Source organism: Pyrenophora tritici-repentis, chromosome 10 (genome assembly GCF_003171515.1).
Source record: "Pyrenophora tritici-repentis strain M4 chromosome 10, whole genome shotgun sequence".
Classification (NCBI taxonomy): Eukaryota; Fungi; Ascomycota; class Dothideomycetes; order Pleosporales; family Pleosporaceae; genus Pyrenophora; species Pyrenophora tritici-repentis.
This window is the reverse complement of record NC_089399.1, coordinates 2,259,395-2,285,048: the sequence shown is the minus strand read 5'-3', so window position 1 is coordinate 2,285,048 and position 25,654 is coordinate 2,259,395. Positions and strand designations below refer to the sequence as shown.

The following is a 25,654-nucleotide window of genomic DNA, read 5'->3' as shown; positions in this document are numbered from 1 at the left end:
TCGAGTAGAGGATCCTGCTCACCCCTCGGTCGGTCTCTTGCAAGGCGTTCCTTGAGCCTACGCATCCATCGGTCGATGTCTTCTCTTTTTGCGAGCGTAGTAAGGTCCGGCAATGGATCGTCTTTCGAAGAGGTGTACAGTTTGATTGCCGCGTGTTTCCTTATCTCAGCCTGTAATAAGAGCTTGTGATACTCCAGCTGTCTTGCAATTACCCGAATTGTCTTTTGCTTTTCTGCAATAATGGCATCGCGCTCATTGATGGCTTCCTGAAGCGTTTCAACATCCGTACCCGTTCGTGTCGTCTTGTGCAGAAGATCTTCCTGGATATCTGAGTGTATCGACAGTTTGTTGTTTTCTTGCCGTAGCTGATCGCATTGCTGTCGCAGCTGCTCACGATCTTCTTCTAACTCAGCGATGCATGCATTCTTCTCCCTCACTTCCTCTTGAAGTCGCTCAACACGTGCAACGATGGCAGCCACGACCGAGTTCTCCTTGGAATCGACATCTGCGTCCGAAATTACTGGCTCGAGCTTTGACGAAGTAACGTCAAAGGGCGATTTCTGGCCTTGGAAGTTGGAAAGTTGTTCCTCTGCGTCACTAAGACGAGCAACGGTCTTAGTACATGTCCACGATGTATTCGTGTACCAATATTACTCACATTCGATTGGTGTTGGCAATCTCGAGACGACTTTCAAGATCTTCGATGGTGTTCTCCAGGGCTTGGATCTTCATCGCGAGATTGTCGGCATGTGCAGCCTTGTCTTCCCATTCAGCGCATCTCATCTCGGTCATACCCAATGTACTCCGCAGCTCCCTCTCATTCTTCTTTGACTCGGTCAACTTTGCCATTAGTGACATGATCTGCCCCTGAAGAGCTACATTGTTCTGCTTGAACTGGTTGAGTTCCGGTGCTAGATTCCGAGTCTCAGTCTCTGACGGTTGCGGTATGCTGAGCTTGCGCCTCAAGAACACCTGTAATTACAAATTAGCGAGATTTGCATAACAAAAGACGAGCGTTCTTACCATTTCAGAATTCTCTTGGGGGTTTTGAGGTGTCTGCCGTCCCTCAAACGGGCCGCGAATAGATGGAAGCGATTTTGCGGCTGCGTGACTTGGTTTGTTCTGAGAACATGCACGAGTGGGTATTTGAGTGCTTCCAGTCGTGTCCAACACGAAGGGGAAACTATCGATTGAGGCTAGAAACGTTTAGTTGTTTGTTGATTGCTTGTGTCACAGGGTACGGCGCCAGGAACCGGCATTGACCAGCCCAATGGAAAGGGCAATGGTGTCTCTGCTGTACTGGAAAGAGCGATGGTTGGTTAGATAGAAATTACGTACCGTGATGTAGTTCGTGCCTGCCGTTTTGTTCCTCGAGCACCCGTATCTGATTGCGCAAGGACGCGACTTCCGTCTGATGTGTCTCTACGAGGCTTGCAACTTTTGCCTCGTGTGATGCTCTGAGACGACTGAATTGAGTCTTCAATTTTGAAATAGTCAAGTCTGGCGTGGTGGTTGACTTGGGCTCCTCGATCTGCTTGAGGCGCGATCTTGATGGGTTGAGCGGGGACGACGCCTAGTGCGGGATCAGCATTCGTCTACTACGTACTAAGTTCTTAGAGACGTGCGATGTTGTCATCGTAGGGTAGAAAAAGGTATTAGTAGCAACGGCTTTTGAAATGCCGGCCTGGCGGCAATGAGACGTGGAAGGAGCCACCACGTCCGTCGGCTGTCAGACCTGCGACCCGCTGCACATTGGGACTACCCAGAACCAAGCCTCACGCCTGGCTGAGAAGTAGCCTTGTGAATCTAGCTCAGGCACAATTTGTCGCATTAGAGTTGGAGATGGGGGATACAGAAGTTCTGAAACTGTTTCGTTATGCGATCTTGTTTGTCCAGTAAACACGCATCGACAACGAAACAAACAACAACTCACCTCAGATCGATAGCCTCGGGGTCTCTCAGAATCGCGGCCACAGTAAATTTTCTCTTCCACCGACAGTGCTGGGCGCGCATGGACCCTCCCAGTACCTGCCCGCACCGTACCACCCCGATTCCTCTCCTCTCTCGCCACTGAACCTACATCACTAGGAGAAAAAGGTGGCGTCCCTAGGTGAGATCTCGAACGGCTCGGCACGCCGGCATTATTCATCAAGTGCTTCTCCTTCATCTCCAGTGGTTCGGCCTTGGTGGCAGTACCAGGATTGAGAGCATTACTGCTACGAATATGCCTCATAGTACTATATCGCGAGCTCAGTTCTGGGACGCTTCTTGTGTGGGCCAATGGTGCCGAAATCAAGTTCAATGCGTCCAAAGAGACTCTCTCGTAATCCAAGCACTTGCTTGGGGGGTGACTTTCTCTCCGATAGATTTGAGTGACAGGGCGGGTGGGTATAGAGGTTGTACAAGACGGGAAGCCTTGGTTTTCAAGTAATAGGGAACCAGGCAATTCAGCGGGTAGTTCTGCAATGGAAGAGACAGAGACAGACCGTGGGCGGTTTGGAAGGGGCTTTTGTACGGATGCAGATCTTGAAAAAGCAGAGATGCTTGATACTGGCGAGCGTAACAGATCATTGAACGCGGTCTGGAGGCTGGTCGTTGCGCTGACCAAGACGCCATTGTACTCATCTGTAACAGGACTGAGGTCATATTGCTGCTTGTCTGGAGGAAGGATTACGAGGCTCGGCCGTTCAGTCTTCAGCGCAGTCTAGTGGGAGGTTAGCAAATTGAGGCACAGCAGACGTTGCACAGCATCACCACCCGCGCATGCCGCATTATGCATATGCTTCTCTATGCAGCGGCGCGTTTTTCTTGCGGTACATGCGATTTGTCTACAACGATTTACCGTACCTTTGCATCCAATTCATTACTAGGTTCTGTCGCAACCGTATCGATGGGAAGCAGCCCTCCTGTGCGATAGTAGGGTTCCGAACTGGACGACCGTTTGGACCATGATAGGATTCGCTTGGAAGGCATCGCGTTGATTTCGCGCCTTCACGCTCAATGGCGTGGAAGCTGCTGATACATGGAGGTGGGAAAGGGGCCGACGCGCTCAAATCGTGATAGTGTGATGAAAGTGCAAAGAGGATTTGGACAAGCACGTAGTCACCATAAGGTTTACGGATATCCACAAGGTGGTTTTACTACCTTTGGCAGGGCGTCTGCCTGGTTCTAAGTGACGGCTGTCATGTCTCGGGCTTTGCTAGGTGAGAGCCGCACGGCAGCTTAAGGCCGGACACGAAGCTTACAGGGGCGGAAATGGCCGAGTGGGCGAGAGACAAGAAATGTGTGCTCCTTGCATATTCTTAGCCGCCTGGGGGTCCGAAAGTGGACGCCGTGTTGTAGAAGGAGCGAATAGATGGGATGGCGTTGAGGCGTGGTAGCGCGACGCCGGTGCTGGTGATGGCATTGCAGGACGCTCGGACCTACTAGTATGGGGAAACCGCGACTGAGCTGTACAGCTCTGGTGTTCACTTTTACGTCCTAGTCACTCGGCGCTTTTACAGTAATTCTTCGTGCATTATATTGCATCACTTGTCCGCAGTGGAATGGTCTAGCCGAATATCACCGCAGTGCGAATTGCACCATTTGGAGAGCTGGCTCGCTATATATTCCGCTTGCCAAAAAAAGTTGTGGAACGTCATTGCGCCCCAAGTTCAACGCTGCGCCTCCATCTTACCCACAACACGGCCCCGACATGGCGAGAGACTTGTCACCCTACAGCGCACGACGGCTGCTGACACAGCAACTGGTCGAAGGAAAGACAGCTTCGCCTTCGCCGCAGACTGGCAACAGCAGGAGCGGTAGTCCGGGAAGGGTCTCAAGGCACGGATCAGAACGACCGAAAAAGGAGCCCGTAGCATCTGGTCGACGATCGAGGAGTAGATCAAGGGAGAGGAAGCCGCCGCCGCCTTCGTCGAGGGAGGCCAAGGATGCGACTGTAGAACCAGACACAGTTGTCAAGCGCGACCCGTCACCCGAACCATACCGGAAGCCGCGAGTTGCATCCCGAGAAAGGAAGCGCCATGGCTCGAGAGAAGGAAAGAGGGACCGCTCAAGGGACCGCTCAAGGGATCGGCGGCGAGACAAGTCACGGGACAGGAGACGGGATCGGTCTGGAGACAGAAAGAGGGATTCTTCAAAAAACAAGCGACGCGACCGCTCACGTGCCAAGGACACGGACAGAGACAAGAAGCGAGATGGTTCAAGAGAGAGACACAGTCGTCGAGATCGGTCGCGCTCCAGAGACCGACGGCGCAGAGACAAGTCCACCCAAGGACGACGGTCACGCTCGCCCCTACCCTATCGTTCTCGCAAGCCACGTACCCGCTCGCCCTCGGCATCCGCGTCTCCACCCCCCCAAACGCCGTCGTCGCACGCGATCGCCCTCTCCCCCATAAACGAACAAAGCAACCTCTACCATCACAGGAAGTCTCATTCCGTGGCCTCGACGACTCTGCTCAGCCGCCGTCCAAGTATGGAGGTGCGCCGCCAGACAAGGAGAAGCCCAACTTCAAGCCCACCGGTGCGCTGGCGAAAGCGGCCAACCGAGTAGAAGGTACCAAGATCATCCTCAAGTACCACGAGCCAGCCGAAGCGCGAAAGCCACCTGCCTCACAACCTTGGCGAATCTTTGTCTTCAAGGGGGACGATGTCGTAGACACGATTGAATTATGGCAAAAGAGTTGCTGGCTACTAGGCCGTGCACACGAAGTCGCCGACTATGTGCTCGAGCATCCCAGTTCGAGCGGGCAACACGCCGTTATTCAGTTCCGGTACATAACAAAAACAAAGGAAGACGAGTTTGGCGTAAAGAGCACGAGCGGAAAGGTCAAGCCCTATATCATCGACCTGGAGAGCAGTAATGGAACGGAGCTGAATGGTGAGGATCTCGAGGCGAGTCGCTACTTTGAGCTCAGGGACAAGGACGTACTCAAGTTTGGTGGAAGCGAGAGGGAGTACGTAGTCATGCTGCCGCCACCGGAACTCAAATAATGGGCCGTCATGTATCATAGAACGTCGGGATACCAAAGCATTGTCTCTACATAGACAGGGTTGAAGTTGACCCATAATCCCAAACAAAAGTTTCCAACAAAGCTTCTTTATCACTTTCCACTCGTTTACGTCTCTACCGCCAACAACAGGTGCGATACTATCACATCCCACACCTACTCAAGCAAAAAACACACACTGAGAACCAAATTACTAGGAAGACGATAATATTACTCCACAACAAATCTCCCAACAAACCAAGCAAAGCCTCCCACATCCCACACCCTTACCCTATACACACCGAAACCTAATAACACACGATACAGCGAAGTCCCTGAGTACTAGGACGGCACCTACACACAAACCCCTCCTCCTCAGAACTCATATTAACCACATCTGATAACGTCCTCCGGACATGGCAGTCGTGGTAACATACCTCCCCCACCGCAAACAGGGCAAGGGTATCTAATCGGAGGACGAGTTCGCGCTCCTCCACAGACAATCGTGTTAGAATCGTCTTCACTCGAACAAGGAGTCACAGATCCACATTCAATCGTGTCAGAATCGTCTTCCCTCGAAGAAGAACGAGTTCGCACTTCTCCACACCGAATCGTCCTCTCAACCCTCTTAGGCGCCTCTCCAACTAGCGCAGCCGGCAAAAGTGCCGCTCTAGCTAAACGTGTTTCGTTGTAGAAACCCGTGGGGCGGTTGCGCTGGTTGCGCAGTTGGTAGTCAAAGCGACTACGACTACGGGTTAGGTTGGTGGTGTTCGGCTTTCTGACAGGTGCCTTTCTGATGATGTATTCAATATATGTAGGAGGGTTCGGGTTGGTTTTGGCGGTGCTTCTGGTGGTTGGTCTGGCGGGTCGGGGGGTGGGCTTGGTGCGGAGGATACGATCTGGATCGAACATTATGTTGGTGCGGGGGCGGGGGCGGGGGATGCCTCTTCTCTCGGTCATTGCGATGGTGTTGGTGTTTTGGAGGTTTGGTTGTAATTGAGTGGATGCCTGGGATTGAGTTGGTGTTCTGATGGACTTGATGGGTGAGACAATGTGTGGTTTAAATATTTGATATAGCTGGGTGGTTGGTGTGAAGGGGAGGAGACTAAGGGATAAAGGGCTTGCTCTGGTATTGTTCTAGACCTGGTGGAGGGGGAGAAAGTATGAAAGCCGGGTTAGTTGACAAAGGCGTATTGATGGAGGCGTTGATGCCGTTGTAAGTCTTTGTATGTGTGTGAGCCGAAGATGCGTGTCATACGCTTCAACGGACTAATGGGCTTGCCATCAAAGCTGAGACATGTTCACTTGACCTTTGCTAAAAAAGACATGATCTAGACAGCAGACCCGGTATCTACGTAGGGCTTACGGAATGTATATGTAGTAGTACCGTAGAGTCATCAAGCGTAGAGAATTTCCAGTGCTCTGCTAAACACTTTGCCTTAGAAGTAAGGTGAACACAGCTACATTCAACTTACGATGTTGTGCAAATTATCCCAGTCATCGTAGTGTTGAGATAATGCAGTCCAAGATCGCTGCAAGGGTCCTTGGTCCTACGAGAATGCCGCGCTGCCGTCTTGGCAGGGACAGCCGTCATCAGCACCCCACAGTTCGTATACGGCAGGCCTGAGCCTTGCGCGTCTCCGCACGCGTGTCCTCACTTCTTTTCTGCTTACCCCCCTTTCTCCTTATTCCCTTTTAATGCAACCATGGCTCTCCTGCGGCGATACGGACTCTACACGATTCTCACGGCCGGCTTCATCTGCTTTCTCTACTCGCTCAGTTTCCCGTATGACCCAGTGCCATTGACGTACCGTCCGCGACCGAAAAAAATCAAGAATCAAAAATACAAGTCATTCGACTGGGCTAGTGTACCGTGGCAAAACCCCGTCGATTCCGTCATTCCGCTACCGACTAGCAAACCTACCGCGCTACCCCAGATACAATTCAAGTTTGGCAAGGAGGACGCGGCGGATAAGAAGATACGTGAGGCTAGGCTGGATGATGTCAAGCAGCAATTCCTCAAGTGTTGGAACCACTACAAAGAGTATGCCTGGATGGACGACGAGGTACGGCCTATAAGCGGGGATGTCTCGAATCATTTCGGAGGCTGGGCCGCTACGCTCATCGATGCGCTCGACACGCTATACATAATGGGCTTTGAGGAAGAGTTCGCAATGGCTGTGGAAGATATTGAGGATATTGATTTCGGATACACAGATTTGGACAAGGTGAATGTCTTCGAGACGAACATCCGACACTTGGGTGGACTCCTCGCCTCCTACGAGCTGAGTGGAGACAAGAGGTTGTTGAACAAAGCAAAGGAGGCTGGTGAGATGTTGCTGCACGCCTTTGACACGCCCAACCATATGCCGATTACCCGCTGGCAATTCCGTGCTGCGGGCGAAGGCAAGCCACAAAAGGCCGACGAACAGGTCCTTCTCGCTGAAATTGGAAGTCTGACCATGGAGTTCACCCGTCTCTCGGAGCTGACCGGGGAACCGAAATGGTTCGACGCCGTCAACAGGGTAATAAAGGTCCTCGACGAACAACAGAGCAAAACCCAGCTACCAGGCATGTGGCCCACCATCGTCAATGCTAGCAACGCCGATTTCACCAGCGACGGTGGTTTCACACTAGGAAGCATGTCCGACTCAACATACGAGTACTTCGGAAAACAATACGCTCTGCTCGGCGGCCGCGACCCCATCTACCGCAAAATGTACGAAAAATCAATGGAAACAGCGTCCAAACACGCCCTGTACAGACCATCCACGCCCGACAACACCGACATGCTCATGGCAGGCTTCGTCCGCGTCGAAAAGCAAAAAATCTACCTCGACCCAGAAATGCAGCACCTGTCCTGCTACACAGGCGGCATGTTCGCCCTCGGCGGCAAAATCTTCCAAAACGACGAGCACGTCGAAATCGGCCGCAAACTAGCAAACACATGCGTGTGGGCATACAGAGTCTCGCCCGTGGGCATCATGCCCGAAGTATCGCACCTGCTCAATTGCAAGGACAAGAAGACGTGCAAATGGGACGAGAAGGCGTGGCTGGACGGTATCCGTCTGCGCACAGCAGATTCCAACGAGGAAAAAGATCCGGTGAAGAATATCGCTAATCTACGTCTCCCCACTGGTTTCACCTCGATTGAAGATCGACGCTACCTTCTCCGACCAGAGGCCATCGAGAGCGTCTTCGTCATGTGGCGTATTACGGGCGAGCGGCAGTGGCAGAATGCGGCGTGGAATATGTGGACGGCGATTATGAAGGTTACGGATACGGATATTGGGAATTCGGCACTTAGGGATGTTTCGGCTAATCCGCCGCCAAGGGAGGATAGCATGGAGGTGAGTTGTCATCAATTTCATGTGAAGATTTTGGGTGTCGATGCTAACGTAAAAACAGAGTTTCTGGATGGCGGAAACGCTAAAGTACTTTTACCTCATTTTTAGCGAGCCCAGTGTTATTAGCTTGGATGACTGGGTTTTTAATACTGAAGCGCATCCGTTTAAGATACCTAAACCGTAGGCTGCAGCTGTGGGCGTGGGCGCGGGTGTTAGATTCTAATGGTAATAACCCAATGGCAGTAGTTTTAGATACGAGGGTTTCTTTTCAGCGGGGTGGGTGAGGATGCGTGCTATGCTGGGGTTTTCGTTCTTTGCTAGATACATGTTTTACTAGAATAATGATATTATAATATAACAAAGTTCACACTCGTTCCCACTCGTTCCCCTTCGCACGATCCTTCAATCTATCCCCCACACTCACTTGCAACTAATACATCTACCCTCGTGATACTACCATGTGCGACTAAAAGCACGCTGAGAACAGTCTTTCTCGTTATGAATGTATGCACTCAACCGGTCAAGTATACGCCACAAAGCCATCTCTAATATTAAGGAATCATCACACACATCCTCACTCACACATCCAAAACCAAACCGGGTATATAAAATGATTTCAATCAATCTCATATCCTCTAATAGCGACCAGAAAACAAAGGCTATGCCTCCTCTTCCATCTCAAAACAAAAAAAGCAGGACAGACAGAAGACGAGACGTGAAGAGGAGTGCATTCGCTCCACTCGTAGACCAAAAAGAAACAACCCCCCCGCTATAAAAACGCCATTCAATGCACATTTCCAACAAGGCACAAACCCCCCTCCTCCCCACTGCCTATTTCTATTCCATCCCACCTACAATATTGACACTCAATACGTCAAAACCTTCTGCCCCCCCTTCCCATCATGCCCCTCGCCCGGTTTAGCAAAACTACACCACCGATCCTTAATAGCAACAACCTCATACGTGCCCTCTTCCTGCACGGGAATACTCATGCTCATGTCATGACTAACCTCAGTCCTGATTTCCAACACCTTGCTCTTCCGTGCTTTATTCGCATTCGTGCTGCGGGTGTAAGTAAACTCAAAGGGCGGGGTCCCCCAGAACTGGAACTCGAGGTCTGTGCCGCCGCCCTCGTGGATGTCGACTTCGCTGACCTGGCCGCCGGAGAGACGGACGGACGGGATGGGGTGGATGGTTTTTGTCAGGGCGAGAGTAGCGCGGCAGTCCGAGGCCGAGTCGCTGAGACCCGTGATGGTGAAGGTGCCGGGTAGCTCGGCGAGGCGGCGGAAGGTGGTGCCGGGGTTGGCGGCTTTGCGCTCTTGCTTTTCGAACGTGTAGAAGACTTGGAAGGGGCTTTGGCCGCTGAGGGCGAAGGAGAGGCGCTCGCCGACGCAGAAGTCTTGTCGTTCTTCGAGGGCTGTAGCGGTTGGGGCGTCGTGAACACTAATCTGGACACGGGGACCGCCTGGTGGGGGCTTGAGTGTGCAACCACGCGAGTCGCGTACCTTGCGGATGGAGATCGAGGAGTGGCCCAGGTGCATCTTGCGATGCTCAATCTTGAGGTCGTACTTGTTCGTGGGAATGTTCTTGTGTACGCTAATCTCTGGCTTAGGCGTACCCTGGTGCTTGATCTCGACCTCCAGGTAGAACGGCGCAACGCCTTCGAGAGTAATGGGAATGACTTCTTCGCCCTCTGACTCCCTAGAACAGTAGCTGTATGTCTTTCCAGGCTTATCGAAGCGAGCGCCAGGACGCGAATGGACCTCTTGTTGAACCGTGATTGGCGAGAAGTGCTGCTTCGAGTGATCGTACCGGGCGTCTGCGAGCTTGAGGAACGTGTACTCGTAGGTACCAGCCTTTGATGTCTCTGATCGAATCGAGGCGAGGCCGCCAACAGTGTGCAAGTCCTTTTCGCTGACAGAGGCTGTTTTTCCCTTTTTGTCCTTGTACTCCTGTCGGTAGGATATGTCAAAGGGTGCGTTTCCTGTGGTGTGTGAGTAAGAATATGAATTAAAGAATAGGCAACGTACCGGTAAGAGCAACATCAAATGTATCCTCGTCACCTTCACAAACGGCGTCCTTGATATACTTGTCACCCTCTAGTATTGCGCTCGATTCCGGAATGCGGAGCGAAGGGCGAGCCACCCAGGAAACATCGAATTGGTCAGCCTTCTCGTCGACCAAACCAGGACACACGGAATCCCTGACGGACAGCAATTGATAAGTTCCGGCATCCTTGACTTGAAGAAATGAGTTGGGGCTCGAGAAGGTTTCCTTCATGACTTCCTTGGTCTTGAGATTCTCGTACTGCAGCTTCCAAGGACCGTTTCCGGTAAAGCGAAGGGGAAGTCCAACCTGGCGACTTTCCAGAGCCAGGATAGACTGCTTCCCTTCAATGTGCCCAAAGTAGGCCTTGGGTCGCTCGTGCCGTACGTTGACTCTCGCTTCTTCTTTCAGAACCTCCTTGCATTTGGACTTGTCGGTAACACTGGTCAAAGCCACAACGTACTCTCCTCCACTGCTGAGTTTGTCTGTTCGGATGGTGTAGTGGGGATTTTCTGTCTCAATGGTTCGCTTGGTACGCTTGCCATTGTGGACGACTTCGTATTCCAGCTTCCATGGTGCTTCACCGACAAAGCCAACATCGAACTCTGCAACTTCATCGATGCAAGCTTGCTTAGGCCTGCGGCTCTCGACGAAATGAGCTTGTGCTGATGGTTTGACGTCTTGTTGGAGTTTGATGTTGTGCAGTGGCCTCTCCTTGTATACCGAGTCGCTAATAGTCTTGAAGGTGTATTCATAGTGGCCAGCATTTTGGGGAGTAAGATCGATAGTACTGCGGAGGCTGGCAATTTGGAGCGGTGGCTTCCTGACCTCGCGGTTGTTGTCCTTCTTCTCGTAGTAGGTGACAACGAAAGGTGGACTACCCACAAAGTCAAGACCCACTCGGAGACCGATTGGATTCCCAGCACATTTGTCAATGATGTCCTCACTGTCTAGAGTGAGGTCCGGCATGGGTGGGTTCTGCAGTAGGCAAGAAGTAGGTTCAAAGACTTCACCCTCGCAAAAGTCCGTTGAGACAGACTTGATGGTGTAAAGACCGGGCTCGGAGATGACGGGCTGCTCACCCTTCCTCAGAACCTGCTTTTGCAGTACTGCGTCTGGGGCATGGTATCCGTCCGCGACAATGTTCTCTTGCGGTGTGAAAAGGTAGCCGATAGTGTGTGCAGAATCTATCGGGTGTTTGCCGGTAGATGCATAATGTACCGGGAGGCGAGCGGAATTCCCTTTTGGCACTCGGAGAGGGTTTTGGGGGCTACAGCCTTTGAGGTAAGACGTGGGCCGCTCGTGGACCTCGAATAGCTGGCGAATGCCCGCAATCTTGGGTCTTGGACGCTCATCGTCATCGACATCGACATAGCTGACAAAGTTGCCGAGACCGTCCTGGACCTCTTCAATCTCATACTCCCACGAACCACTAGTCGTGAGGGTTTCGTTCAGGGGCACCATGACCTTGTGTGAGCGCGCCCATGAGATGTCCTCGCGACCGCTCTTGACCAATGCTTGTGATGTGTGTTTTGACAGAGGTGAGACGGAATCTTCTGGTTGCAGGTTCTGGAATTGGGAACCGCCTCGGGGCTTTCCATTGACCGTCAGGCGGTACTTGACATTGAGAGGCGGCGTTCCTTCGACTTCTAGAGCAACGTTGGACAGATCGCTGCGACAGCGATCGTTGCCTGTTGGCTTCACTCGAGCCTGCGGGCATGTGGCTACGACGGCGTTTGTCGACCGCGGTCGCACTAGGAGCTTGGACTGATCCGTAACCCTCTTCAGCAGATAGACACCTGGCTTCTTGACGGTGTAGGCCAGAGTCAAAGGCTCGTCAGGGTCCGTGGACTTTGCCGCCTTCCTAGCCTTCTTCATCATTGTCTTCAGCTCACCCTTTTTGACCACGATGGTCTCGTTGATGTTGGTCGCAATGTCGATGCGCAGTAGCTCCATCTCGTGGGGCTCCGTCTGGTTGATTCTGATGGGAATCTCCAGTTGGGTAACGGTCGAGTTTAGACAGAAGGACTGCCTGTCGGGGTTCAAGATGGCGGATCCCTCAGGTAAGATGTTGACAATTTGCTTTCCCAGAATCAACGAGGCATTGTGCAGAATTGCGCCAGGCTTGACGCTCCGTTCGCTGATAGCCAATTCGCTGTCCCACAAGAAGCCGACCAAGGTCATGAGCCAGGTCTGTACTGGTATGCCAATTCGAAACATGAGCATGACATCCATGGCCGCATGCATGACAAACAAGAGAAAGGCGGCGCCATTGCCCCATTCCAGCCAGGGAATTTCGAGCAGCGGGATGCCAAACATGAACAGCACGTCGAAGAAGCACCATTTTAGGCACAGCCAAAGCGACTCATCCTCTTCCACTGCCAAGGTGTAGAAGTCGTATGTGCGATATGCCCAGAGAGCGACATAAAGGGCGAAGACGTAGAAGCGTTGCTGTGCGGGATCGAGGATATCCGAAGGAATCAGCGGGCCCGAGCCGGATTGTGCCGGGGCCTTGGGCAGATCTGGTAGCGACGCCCGTACATTTGGTCGTGGTGTAGTATTGGTGCTATTTGGGCTCTGGAAGCCAGGAGATCGGTTCGTGTTCGCCGGTGTTGATGGGAAGCCGCCTACGCCTCTCCGGACCGGTGTGCTGCTCATCGCACCAAGAGTTGACCTTTTTGCTGCTATATCGTATTCATCGGCTGAGAGAAGCTGTGAGATGGGACGTCGGCCAGGTTTGCGGGCGGAGCGCGGCCTTTGAGAGACGTGAAAGTCAAACAAACATTTGCTTGAAGCATACGCGACGGGTCGCGACAAGGATGCGGACTGCTTTGGCTGTGTGACCAATCAGAACACGATTACGCCGAGCTCAACGTCACGTGCCACTACCACGACAACTCCAGCTTGAACCACGGACATGCACCTTTCTCTCGACTCGTTTTCACTTTCACTGGCTGTACTCAAATTCACCGTCTGATTGTAACCTCTGTATTGTCTGAGTCGCACAGTAACCGTGCCATAAGTGCTGTGCATATCTTCCGTCACCATGTCCGTCAGCTTTCCTTTCCTCCAACCTCCGAACATACGCATACACACCAATCGTTCCAACTTCAGCCAGCAAATCGCTTGAAACTTGCACTTGATACCGTCCACCACCATGCCAGATCAGATTTCTCCCGAATCTGGAGCTGGCGCTAACGTCAACGAGCACACGCACGATCAAAGCAAAGAGCAAGCAGCCCCCAGCAAGATGCCAGCAAACTCTGCAAGCGATACAATTTCTTCAAGCGCTGAACAAGTCGAAGACACCCCTGCAACGAAGTCCACCGACGGTTCCACATGTCCAACTGCAACTCCCAAGGCCACCTCCCCGAACGCTAGGAAGCGAGGTGTCCCTGAGCCCTCTATAGAATCTGAACCCAGTAGCAAGAAGCACAAGGACTCTCCATCGCCATCATCCAGCGGACTGCCAGCAAACTCACGGTTCCCCAGTCCGCCGGATATGCCGGCCACTCCGTTCGACAAGAACACTTGGCAGGGATTTTGCGAAATCGAAAGCGAGCCTGCGTGCTTCAGCGTCATCCTCCGTGAGATGGGCGTTCAGGACATCACCGTCCGCGAGGTATTCAGCATGGATCAGGATTTCATTCTCGACAACATCCCGCAGCCAATCTACGGCTTCATTCTACTGTTCCACTACCGTGAGTTTGGCAACGACAACCAAGCCGACGAGTGCCCCAAGGACGTGTGGTTTGCGAATCAGCTCCCCGCCCAGAACAGCTGTGCCACTCTTGCTATGATCAACATCCTCATGAATCAGAGCGACGAGGTTGTCATCGGCGAGCACCTAGAGCAGTTCAAGGACTTCACCAACTACTTCACCCCGTACCAGCGCGGCGAGGCATTCGCAAGCTTCGACTTTGTCAAGAAGATCCACAACTCCTTCGCCAAGAAAATGGACATTCTCGAAGGCGACCGGCATCTCAGTTTCAGAGTCAAGCGCGCCGAACGCCTCAAGGCCCAACCGGCTACCGAGAAGACCAAGCCGAGCAAGAAAACCATCAAATCTGGACGCTCTTCCCCCGACTCAGTAGCATCCCACGATAGCAACAAGAGCATGGAGGGCAACGCACACCACTACATCGCCTTCGTGCCCGTCGGCAACCAAGTGTGGAAACTAGACGGCCTGGACAAGCAACCCACGCCCGTCGGATCCTTCGGCACCGACAACGGCGAAACATGGCTGGCCTCCGCATGCGCCACCATCTCCAACCTCATGGCCGCCGGCGATGACAACTACGGTGTCATCGCCCTGACACAATCGCCGCTGTGCTCCCTGCGTAACCGCGCCGGTCTCACCATCAACACCATCACCCACGTTGACACGCGCCTCGACCACCTCTCCGCCACGGGCACCGCTCCCGACTGGCACCAGCTCGTTGAAGAACACGAACAGCCGCCCAGTCCCCGCATGCTAGGCGTCGAGGCGAATGTAGTTGCTAACCCCGTCCAAGATAGTGTGAAGTCCGCCATCGCAAAGGAAGATATGCAGCAACTGCTTGTTCGTCGCAAGCAACTCATCCACCAAGCCAACAGTTTGGCGGAAAGTATAATGGTGGAGATGCAGAATGAGGCGGAAGAGGATGCGCAGGCCACACAGCGGCGGTACGACTCTGGTCCTGTTATCAAGAAGTGGTTGGAGATGTTGGCTGAGAATGGCTTCTTGGAGGAGAACCTAGAGAGGTTCATGCCGGGCGAAGGGAAGAAGTGAGTGTAGTCTGGAGGACCCTGGGTTGGCGTTGAGTAGCCTGGGAGTAGGTGATGAATATGTAAAGGACTACAGGATCATACAACAGCTTTACATCTATCAAGCGACATGTCCCTGAAGCACATCAAGAATAGCCATCAGCTCCGAATTTCCCGATAGTCAAGACACACAGGACCAACAACAGGCTTCGTAGTAAAAAAAAAGTGGTGATTTCCATATAATCATCTAAACCATAATCCCCCCAACGCCTTGCTCCTATTCATTCCAACCCCTATTCCAGACCTAATCATGAGGATACTCATCCCTCACATTACTCACAAAACAATGACTCGCCTCATCCCACCGCTTAAAGTGGCGACCCGCAAGTTTCAAAAGCGCCTCCGATGGACCCGTGTTCTCGTTGACTGGCTGTATATTCTCCGCAGCGACATACCTGACAGACTTGTCGCAAACCCTGGAGTAGTATCTCGTTAGCCCCAAGAACCCAGCCATCATGCAGGATAGAAAGCAACTTACAAAACATGATAGAAGGCCTGATTCCGCCCATCCGGCAAATTATCCACCCGCATATTCTGGATCCAATCCTCACTCTGATCACACGCAACATCCCAACCCGTAATAACGCCCTCGTACCTATACCTCTTATGCGTAAACAACTGACCAACCTTGAATGTGACTTTGTTCGTGCGCGTAGAGCGCGTAATCGCCGGTTTGCGCATAGCATCCACCTGCTGCATACTCTGTACGAACTGCAGCAAACGGTGGCCCTCGGGCTGGTTGTAGAACATGGGGATGACGTAGCGGGCCAGCAGAGTCACGTCCCAGGGGTAATGTACTTGGAAGTGTTCGAGGAGGTAGGGTAGGTACTGACGGCGGCGAGTGGCCGTGTGACCCAAGTGCGAGGTATCGTCTGTAGGTCCGAGGAGCAGCATAGCCCAGATAGTGGCGTAAAAGGCGTTGTCCATGTCGGGGTATGAGTTCATCCATGAAGCCTGTATGCGGCCCATTCCAGCTTCCGTATCGCGGATCATTTGGACGGAATTCATAATGTTGCGCGCTGTACGCAGCACCATTTCCCGCGTCGTCGTGTCACTGAGGAAACTGCGGTGTTCACTACTGGGCACGCCCATGTCGCGCAGCGTGCGCTGGAGATCACCCTGGCGGACCTCGGACGTGGAGCGGAATGGATCCAGGTACATGTACTCTCGTTCCGTGGAGCTAGTCGGTCTGTATTCGCCGTTGAGGTTGTAGTTCTTGGGTGCGTAGACGAGCGTGTAGACGTGGAAGAGGAAACCACAGGGGCGAGCATCAAGGCCAACTAGTCGGGCTACGGCGCAGTATATAGCAACTGAAATGAGGGGAAGCGATTCGTGAGCCGCAGAGCGCAAAACGAGGCCAATGAATGAGTTCTTCAGCGCACGATACGACCGGTCGGGTACGCCGTTGAAGCCGCGTTCACGCAGATATGAGGCCAGTGTGGAAGCCTGTACCCGCGGACTCCAGTCACGAAAGAGGGGGTATTCTTCTAGCAATCCATTGGCAAGTGCACTGATATCGTCGGCGACAACATCGACGTCCACATCTTCTCCCACTCTTGCGAAGACATCGTATGCGCCCAGCGCGCGTTCTATCGGCACATCTTTACCGGCACCTAAATTCGACCACACCTTGATCGCGGCTTCTCGATGTATGCGCTCCAACACGGCATTGGCATAGTACCTTCTCGCCAGCACATCCTCGGCGTCGTCTGGACAGGCGCATTCCCGCAGTAAAACCTCTTTCGCGTCGTACCCAAAGTCAGCTATATCGTTGATATACCGTATGCGCTCTTGTTCAGTAGCCACGACGTGATTCAGCAAGTCGCGTGTACGGCGCTCAATCTTGTGCTTTCGGATATACAGCGCCCGCCAGTCGATATCCGACAGTGGACCCGCGAACTTGGCGGCGATGTTGTGGCGAGAATCCCATGTTTTGAAGCGCGTCTTGCAGAGGTGGCGCCACACAATCGGCGCATCGGCCGTGAGACGCTTGATCAGCCTGTTGGTCTGCGACACGGATACGAGCGAGTGAGGGTCGAGGTTGAGGAAGATGGCTTCAAGAATCTCCGTCGGGAGGGCTGTGAAGGAGGGGCGCTGCATCATAGGCGCGCCAGGGTTGCTTTAACTTTGATCGGTGGATATATTTCGGGCCTTGGATATGGAAATGGCTATCGTGACGAGCAGCGCTACCTGTTACCTTGATGGTGATGGCGGGTGGCTCAGTTGTCAGGGCTGCTAGCCATGGTTCAATCCGTGCCTTTACCCGTGATGAATTGCGTCAATGTCTGAGCCAATGATGATGATGATCGCATCGTTCGCTTATCAACCGGCCTCGGCATTCGGGGTGCGATAGTGCACCTCGAGGCTTGTACATCTGCACGGAACATTACCTAGCTTACTAACACACCCACCCCTGGTCCTGTCTCGACCACGATCGAATCGGACTAAACATGTTCGTATCGCGGCTTGGGTCATAGACATACGGACTACCATGTCGTCGGAATGTATGTAGACTTTGAAATATCCACAGCTGGACTTGGCTTCTCGGGCAAAACCCAGCTGACGGTGATCAAGTTGGGGCAGTTTGCACATTCATAAGTCCACTTGCCGATGTGCCTATACGGCTTCAGACTCGCTCATGCTCGGCCAGGCCGGCATCGAGCGGATATGACGGTCCGCCGACCAGGAACATTCGGACCTCGTGCGAACAAAGCGGTAGACGCAATGTACACCAACCGCCCATACAAGCCCCAGACCATGCAAAAATCTTTAGATGATGGTCCACATTTGGTCCGGATAGCTCGCATAACCGATCCGACGCTCGCTGCCCTCGTCCTCCGCTCCGCGAAGGTCATGCTCCGTCAGGCCCGCGGATCTGCAGCCACAGTTGATGTCACTGCTTGCCGCACCGCCGCATCGCATAGGGCAACATGGCGCCCTAGAATCGGGTGGATTATCCAACTACTGCACCATTACCACTCCTCTCCCTTCTTTTTTGGTCTCCCTACGCCGTTTCTACTCGTCCCATACATAGCCCACCATGGCCGACCTTAGCAGAGTTGAATCGATGCAGTATCCCGCGGGGCATCTCTCCCATCTTTCCGAGAATCAGCAGGCTCAGCTGGTCGAGTTCAAGAACATATGCCGCGATGCAGGCTACTACACTCCCGCAAGCGGCGGAAAGCAAGCTAGTCATGACGATGAGACGATGCTGTAAGCGCGAACACGATCTCTATTGCGACATGCGACATTAGCGAGGCACTGACTGCTTACAGGCGCTACCTGCGCGCACGTCGTTTTGTTCCTCGCGACGCCTTTAGGCAGTTCAAAGGCACGGAAGATTGGCGGAAAGAGAATAAACTAAACGAAATCTTCAACACCATTGATATCGAAGAGTATGAGCAAACGCGCCGCTTGGTAGAGAACCCTACAACCTTGCGCTGTCATCCTGTCTGACAGCCTTATGTAGTACCCGCAATGGCTTGGCCGACGCGACAAACGCGGAATTCCACTCTTTTTGTTCGAGGTCGCTCCCCTCAACTCCAAGAACATTTCCGCCTACGAAAAGCAACTCGCAAAGTCAAAGACCACGATCCCCAATGTCGCAAACAAGAACACTCGTCTGTTCGCCCTGTATGAGTCGCTCACAAACTTCTACACGCCCTTGTGCTCCATGGTTCCCCGCAGCTATCCAGAGACTCCCGTTTCGCAGAGTAACAACATTGTGGATATCAGCGGTGTGGGCTTGAAGCAGTTCTGGAACCTCAAGGGACACATGCAGGATGCATCGGTTCTGGCCACAGCACACTATCCCGAGACGCTCGACCGTATTTTTGTATGTCGCTGCTTTATTTTCTGAACAAGGGCAAGTGCTGACTTTGTTATAGATCGTCGGCGCACCGAGCTTCTTCCCGACTGTCTGGGGCTGGGTCAAACGCTGGTTTGATCCCATCACTGTCTCTAAGATCTTCATTCTCTCCCCGCAAAACGTCTACTCGACACTGTCTGCATACATTGATCACGACAACATCCCGAAGAAGTATGGTGGCGGTCTCGATTTCGAGTGGGGGCAGTTGCCGAATCTTGAACCAACCATCGAAGCACAGATCAAATGGGAGAACCCCAACACCCAGAACGGACGTAAGACGTTCCCGATTGGCCCACTCAAATGGGAACAAGGACCTGATGGGGAAATGCAAGCCTGGGGCATTGGTAGTGAGAACGGAGCTCAAAGGCGAAAGCTAATCTTCACCATCCCGAACCCCGTGGGCTACAACCAAACCGAGCCGATGCCACCCACGCCCATGGACCAAATCGGTGACCCTCTCACGAGTGTAGGAACAGCTACACACCCTCCCGACACCGACGACGTAGACATCGACACTCCACCTTCCGACACCGAGTCGCGCCCTTCGACGAGCTCACCACCCGTCTCGGTGAGCATGCCTATCCGCGCGGGAACATCCGAAGCAAATTTTGAGCAACAAAACCAGACTCACGCCTCAGGACAGCTCGCAAACGGGACACCAGACGCAGCAGTTGTCGACCATGGGCATGGAGACAAGACGATGACCATGGAGCCCAATACAGTTGGCCAGGCCCCTAAAGAGGTACCGCTCCCCGATCGCGAAGAACCCCCTGCCCCCGGTTACCTAGACCAAGCTAAACAAGCCGCTGCATCAGCTTCTGCCATAGTCTCATCGAGTGCTACTTCTGCTGCCGAAGCCGTTGCCGGCATGGTTGGGGCAAGTAAAAAGGAGGAGCCGATACAAGAGCCCGTGAAGGCAAAGAGTCCCGAAGAGGAGGAGATGGATAGGAGGATCGATGCGACGAGTGCAAAGGACATGGAAGCGTTTTTGAGGGAGCAGACGGCTACTAGGGGGCAGAAAGTCGGTTGAGGTAGGCCATGTACCGATTGGATCTTCGGTTGGAAAGTAGAGATAATCTTTGATACCACGATATTGACTACATACCTAGCTTTTGCCCAACTATGATGTTGCAAGAGAGATAATAATAGAAATGCTGGGTGCAGAATTAATGATGCTTTGCTGCCTTGCTACATCACTGCCCCACATACGCCGCAGTTCGCATCAGGAAGAAGTTCAAGCTGAATGGCCCAAACGTCTTCCGCTGTGAATACAGTTGATTGACTTGATTTCAATTCGAGTCTAATTCATCTACTTTTCCCGAGCCTCTCCCCTTCTCAGTGTCACCTCTGGGTCATGACTTTGTCCACTTCCATGCCGCACACTCAAAGTTGGCATAACATCTGAACTCATTGCTCAGTCCTTTAGCATGCTTGATTTCATAGTCTGTAGTCTTTGCACCGGCCTTTCCATAAAGCTTGTCAGTGATCAGGCTCTCCATACGCTCTCCGGTGCACACAACTAGGCGTAGAGAGTCCTGCGTCCATGATTTGGCTAGCCACCTTACGGTCAGAGCAGCTGTGCATAATTAGCATACTTCTTCGATATCCACGGTTGACTGTAACATGCCCTTCGTTTGACAATCCTGACTAAGGAATGGCGGATCGCAAATAATGACGTCGAATGCACCCTTCATTTCAGCCGGTAGTTGAATTGCCTTCTCAAAGTCGTACCGGACAAATTCCTTGAAGACAGCAAAACGGTCGTCAAACTCCAGCAACTTGATCTGTGGCCGGCACTTGACCTCGCCAGAATTCTGACTCGTTTAGTATGCCATGTTACCACTTCCCCGTACTACTTACTTACAAGCAGGTTCTTGAGTTGGATAAACGCACTCGGCGCAGACACCACCGCTATACATGTTTCATCCGTTGCGCCATCCAATAGCTGTCGTGCAAGTACCGTAGCCGTCTCATCACTGTACCAGAATTGGCTTGCATTCCAGTCTTCTGTAAACGCATCCATTGAGAGTTTCCCTTCAAAGTCATCCTCGGCTTTGCCTTTTAGCTCTTCAAACTGCTTTTGTCGTGCATCTCGCTCGCCGTAAAACTCTTTCAGCGCGGCTAGGGCGTCACCAGAAAGCTGTCTTTGAGATTTAGTATTTTCCAAGAAGGGTTATTCTGGCAACTTACGGTATCTCGTCGTCACCTTCGACTAGAGCCATGTCGTCTGTTCGTGAATTTATTGTCGCAAGGCGTTCCTGAACAGTCACAGTCCGATTAAATCGCATCCCACTTGTCGAGTTATCGATAAGCACATGCCTCGGTAACTTGGACGAGCTGCAACCTAAGTAGCAGTCATCATGCGCCCTCGATTACCAAACCTCAAGCTTTTATCGACTTTTACTTCACGTCGACTATATGCAAATATGGTAGAGGCTTTGGTACCACTCCCTGAGATTGAGAAACTGAGCGATCGGGTAATAAGAGTGCTTGGTGGCAATCCGAGCAAGGTAAGCGTCATCGTCGCCGATTGAACACAGCCCGTCTCCTAACAAAAACTCCAAGTTCACGCTACAAGGTTTACGTCTCGCCATCTCTCACAAATCAACATGGATTAAAACAACCTAGGCACAAACACATACATCGTCGGCCGCGGACTATCCCGCCTCCTCATCGACAGCGGCGAGGGCAAACCCCAATGGATAGCCTCAATCAAGACCCTCCTTTCCACCGAAAACATCACCATCGACAAGCTCCTCCTCACGCACTGGCATCCCGACCACATCGGCGGTGTTTCCGATCTGCTCTCCCACTCGCCCGACACGCAAGTCTACAAAAACGAACCCCATGGCGCCTGGCACCCCATAACCGACGGGCAGAAGTTTGAAACCCAAGGCGCGACATTGCGCGCGTTCCACTGCCCCGGCCACACAACCGACCACATGGCCTTTGTGCTAGAAGAAGAAGACGCAATGTTCACTGCCGACAACGTGCTCGGACAAGGCACAGCCGTCTTCGAGGACCTGACCGCCTACATGAAGAGTCTAGACGCCATGTCTTCGCAATTCAAAGGGCGCGCGTATCCAGGTCATGGACCCGTCATTCCAGACGGTCCAGCCAAGATTGCAGAGTACATTACGCATAGGAATCAGCGCGAACAGCAGGTTCTAGATGTACTGGCAGCGAACGAAGGAGTTGAGATGGGGTCAATGGATATTGTTAAAGTCATTTACAAGGATTATCCTGAGAATCTCTGGGAGCCGGCGGAGAGGGGGATTCGCCAGATTTTAGAGAAATTGAAGCGAGAGGGGAGGTTTGAGCAACCGCAGGGTGATTTGGGTGGTGGTGGTGGTGGTGGTGCTGGTAAGGCTAGTCTTTAGTTGAGTTGGAATGACGTAATGAAATTAGCGCTACAACATCTGATGTTGCCCCACATAGTCTGTTTTATGGTGCGGTCCGAAATCCTCTTGCACGAACAATCTTAAATCAACTATATATTTAATGTAAAACATATGTCTTTCATCCAATTATCTGACATTGTGCCAGAGTGGTTAATGGGTTAGACTTGAATTATCACATTCATGTCATCTAATGGCTTCGGCCTCGCAAGTTCGAATCTTGTCAATGTCGCAACCGCTCTATCCAATGGCTCTGTTTCAGAGTCGTCTGATCTTTTTTTTGCACTTTTGTTTGTCGGGTCCCGATCGATGTGGGGTTCGGGTTTCTTTTTGCAACGCACGCATCATTCGGCTGATGCAGGCAACTGCAACCTTTTCTTAGGTGCCTGCTGGCTTACATTAACGGTAGTGGTGGTAGGCTTCTCGCACTCCGCTATCCCCACTACTCACTCCACTACTATATTCTCTTGCTGTATCGCTGATATTCCTCATTATCTATCGCACACATCATGCTGAAGCTTTCCTCGCATGCAACTTCCTCGCAAGGAGGCGACGTGATTATCAGGTGAGCCATAGTGGGTGGCGCTCGTATTCTACCTACGTACCGGTACGTAGTGCTTACCTCGCTGCAGCAGAACATCTCCACGTGCCATCTCTATGCCCAATACCGTTCGCCCAGGATGACGGCACAGTCGTCATAGTTGTTGTTACAAGAATAGCATCCGTCCCCAATTTACCGCAAGCTAAACCGAGATGAGATGTGAAATTAGACAACTAACTACCGTAAATGGTGCCGGCTTACACCCGCACCCGTCGTTCGCGCTACCCGGAGCAGTGGTGATCACACACTTGGTGGACCTTGATGCTTGTGGAAGGGCGCACGGCGTTCGTTCGTACGGGATGGACCATATGGTTTCACGGCACTTGGGCTTACTTACGTGGTCCCGGCTGATCCTGGGTGATCCTTTGGTGTTCTGCTGTCGAACTCGGACGGAATAACACAGTCAGGATAGCCTAAATAGTTTCATGCTCTCATACGAGTGCTGTCACGGCTATCCTGTACGATACAGAAAATACAAAGAGGTGTGTGTGTGGTGTAGCCAGCCAATCCGTTACAACCCAAGCACCACTCTGCAATATCCTGAGTCAATATGTCGATCTCCCTCCACACTCACACAAAGAAACCATACACATCAAAGCCAAAGGGCGCACAACCAAGAAGAGTAGGTCTGTCGACTTTCCTATCTATAACCTCAAGGCTGTCAGTCGTACGACAATCCTACGTATCTGCCGCGATACCAGATAAGTAGCTGAGTGTAAGCACTAACCCTTTTACCCAAGTCTAGTGTAACAGCCTTGAGGTAGAAGCCACGAGTAGGGAGCAGCCTTATATATTAAACCCTATTTTGTATGGTATAGTCGACCCCAACGAGGCTGAGTCATATCTACTGTGGGAGGCTGAGTCGTATCTACTATGGCACAGTCGACCCGAAGAGGCCCCCGGAAATACCGCATCTGGAAGGGGTTGAAAGGGTATGTTGACGTAGTTCATTCGTGGTCGAAGAGTCGTCTGGCTTGTAGCTTGAAAATGTAGTTTATAGATCTCTCTATGTTAATTCCTGGTCTGGATAGCGCCTATTGCGTGGTTGGGACCGCTTGCATGTCTTCTCGGAGTTGTTGCCTTGCGTACAGCACGAATAGTTTGCCACTGTTACAACTACCATTCCAAACGCCCCTGTGCTCTCGGACTTGCGCTTGATTTCTGGACTGAATAAAACTGTTTGAATTGGCGGGCCGTTGCTTATTGCGCGAGATGTGATTGTACTACTGTTTTCTTCTGTACTTGCGGTTGGCATAAGCTATGAGCCAAGCTGGTAGTAACCCGGCCCGTTCACGAGGTCAATAAGACTTGGATTCTTGTTATCTGACTAACACGAATCTGTCTAGATAGGATTTAGTACTGAACTAAAATGACTTTCGCTACACTTGCTAGTAACTGCGGGATGTGACGACAGCATAAACTGGGCAATGGAATTGCCTGAAGAAGGCGAAGTTTGGAAGATCAAAGTCTGTACACTATAGATAACCTCTATCTATCTAGTTTGGAAGGGCCGATTACAGTACTATAAGCCGTCTTGGCTGGATTACGATATGTATAGAAGGATATTCGGGCCCCACGGGTTTCGAAAGTTCGTAGCAACTAGTCTAGCGTGAACTAGCCATATGCTCTAGGAGAGATTACGGACGTGAAATGAAGATCAATGTTTGCTATAGATTACTTCTGTCATTGATCATGAAATTACAGGGCATTCAGACGAATCAAACAGTGGAAAGAAGACCGGTGTCAAGAAAAAGAACAAAATAGTATTGTAATCAGGTGAGAGATATTGATAAGAGCACCCTTGTACAACACCCCCACAGCTAGAAACCCAAACCTCCTTGGCCAATCTTTGGCCACTAGACCCATATCAAGCCTACTGGCGACCGAAGCAGGTGGAGTCACCGGCACCGTTCTGCAAGCACTCGTTGTAAAAGGCCGTTCCATCAACAAAGCCCTTTTTGGCATATGCCTACAACCAAGGTGAGTCACGCGCTAAACGTATAGACAGGGGGGGCACCTACATAGAAGCCGGTGAAATGAGCGCCATATTTGAATCGTGGAGTCTCGACGATATCTACCGATTGTAAGCCCCCACCTCAATCATCATCATCATCATCATCATCATCATCCGAAGCTGTGGGGGAAGAACTAACCCAATTCCCAGCGGTCCTTGTTGAAGCCCACCACGCGGGCTGTGGCGTCAGAGTCGATACCAGTGTGTCCACCGACTTGGCAGGCGCAGTGAGTGTACCGGGCGCGCTTAGTAAGCGAACGGGGCTCGTTGGCAATCTCTGAGCCCGAAACTGCTACCTCGGCCTCAAAGGGCAGAGCAGCTGCTGTTCCCAGGCTACAACACAGGCGGGTTAGAATGGAACGTCTTTTCGTCAAGAGGAGAGTGGACTGTACTTGAAAAGGGACGCCGCAGCGAGAGCGATGGTAACAGTGGAGAATTGCATGATGAAGATGGGTGGTGTTTGAGCTGAAAAGCTTGAAGATTGAGTGAATAAGCGATGTGGAAGTGTGAGAGTGAAGTGTGTGTGATGATGGGTTTCACAGCTGGGAAACCGTGGTCCTTTTATCTCCATTCTTGTTCTCTTCAC

At 52.1% G+C, this 25,654-nt stretch overlaps 10 protein-coding genes across 10 annotated transcripts; 5 read left to right on the top strand and 5 right to left on the bottom strand.

Annotated features, from left to right (window-relative positions):
• Positions 1-654: 654 nt before the first annotated feature.
• PtrM4_046990 (uncharacterized protein) lies at positions 655-1,636 on the bottom strand (the record flags this gene model as incomplete). Its single annotated transcript, XM_001936539.2, has 4 exons — positions 655-972; positions 1,024-1,196; positions 1,339-1,573; positions 1,607-1,636. 4 exons carry the CDS (start codon positions 1,634-1,636, stop codon positions 655-657), a joined length of 756 nt encoding a protein of 251 aa, XP_001936574.2.
• Positions 1,637-3,694: 2,058 nt separating this feature from the next.
• PtrM4_046980 (PRP38-assoc multi-domain protein) lies at positions 3,695-4,992 on the top strand (the record flags this gene model as incomplete). Its single annotated transcript, XM_066104702.1, has 2 exons — positions 3,695-3,997; positions 4,057-4,992. 2 exons carry the CDS (start codon positions 3,695-3,697, stop codon positions 4,990-4,992), a joined length of 1,239 nt encoding a protein of 412 aa, XP_065959266.1.
• Positions 4,993-6,694: 1,702 nt separating this feature from the next.
• On the top strand, positions 6,695-8,558 carry PtrM4_046970 (Glyco-hydro-47 domain containing protein; the record flags this gene model as incomplete). The annotated part of the gene is made up of 3 exons (XM_066104701.1): positions 6,695-8,338; positions 8,397-8,515; positions 8,552-8,558. The coding sequence occupies 3 exons, from the start codon at positions 6,695-6,697 to the stop codon at positions 8,556-8,558; spliced, it is 1,770 nt and encodes a 589-aa protein (XP_065959265.1).
• A 643-nt stretch (positions 8,559-9,201) lies between these two features.
• Positions 9,202-13,039, bottom strand: PtrM4_046960 (APC-basic multi-domain protein; the record flags this gene model as incomplete). The annotated part of the gene is made up of 2 exons (XM_001936536.1): positions 9,202-10,319; positions 10,366-13,039. The coding sequence occupies 2 exons, from the start codon at positions 13,037-13,039 to the stop codon at positions 9,202-9,204; spliced, it is 3,792 nt and encodes a 1,263-aa protein (XP_001936571.1).
• Positions 13,040-13,538: 499 nt separating this feature from the next.
• PtrM4_046950 (ubiquitin carboxyl-terminal hydrolase 2) lies at positions 13,539-15,152 on the top strand (the record flags this gene model as incomplete). Its single annotated transcript, XM_001936535.2, has 1 exon — positions 13,539-15,152. The coding sequence occupies one exon, from the start codon at positions 13,539-13,541 to the stop codon at positions 15,150-15,152; it is 1,614 nt and encodes a 537-aa protein (XP_001936570.1).
• A 279-nt stretch (positions 15,153-15,431) lies between these two features.
• On the bottom strand, positions 15,432-17,290 carry PtrM4_046940 (YccV multi-domain protein; the record flags this gene model as incomplete). Its single annotated transcript, XM_066104700.1, has 2 exons — positions 15,432-15,603; positions 15,666-17,290. 2 exons carry the CDS (start codon positions 17,288-17,290, stop codon positions 15,432-15,434), a joined length of 1,797 nt encoding a protein of 598 aa, XP_065959264.1.
• Positions 17,291-18,227: 937 nt separating this feature from the next.
• On the top strand, positions 18,228-20,085 carry PtrM4_046930 (CRAL-TRIO multi-domain protein; the record flags this gene model as incomplete). The annotated part of the gene is made up of 4 exons (XM_001936533.1): positions 18,228-18,400; positions 18,463-18,604; positions 18,657-19,022; positions 19,075-20,085. 4 exons carry the CDS (start codon positions 18,228-18,230, stop codon positions 20,083-20,085), a joined length of 1,692 nt encoding a protein of 563 aa, XP_001936568.1.
• Positions 20,086-20,407: 322 nt separating this feature from the next.
• On the bottom strand, positions 20,408-21,078 carry PtrM4_046920 (uncharacterized protein; the record flags this gene model as incomplete). The annotated part of the gene is made up of 3 exons (XM_066104699.1): positions 20,408-20,631; positions 20,704-20,869; positions 20,920-21,078. 3 exons carry the CDS (start codon positions 21,076-21,078, stop codon positions 20,408-20,410), a joined length of 549 nt encoding a protein of 182 aa, XP_065959263.1.
• Positions 21,079-21,481: 403 nt separating this feature from the next.
• Positions 21,482-22,439, top strand: PtrM4_046910 (lactamase; the record flags this gene model as incomplete). The annotated part of the gene is made up of 4 exons (XM_066104698.1): positions 21,482-21,565; positions 21,621-21,633; positions 21,684-22,368; positions 22,436-22,439. 4 exons carry the CDS (start codon positions 21,482-21,484, stop codon positions 22,437-22,439), a joined length of 786 nt encoding a protein of 261 aa, XP_065959262.1.
• Positions 22,440-24,927: 2,488 nt separating this feature from the next.
• PtrM4_046900 (uncharacterized protein) lies at positions 24,928-25,510 on the bottom strand (the record flags this gene model as incomplete). The annotated part of the gene is made up of 4 exons (XM_001936529.1): positions 24,928-25,023; positions 25,076-25,128; positions 25,208-25,401; positions 25,461-25,510. The coding sequence occupies 4 exons, from the start codon at positions 25,508-25,510 to the stop codon at positions 24,928-24,930; spliced, it is 393 nt and encodes a 130-aa protein (XP_001936564.1).
• Between the last annotated feature and the right edge of the window lie 144 nt (positions 25,511-25,654).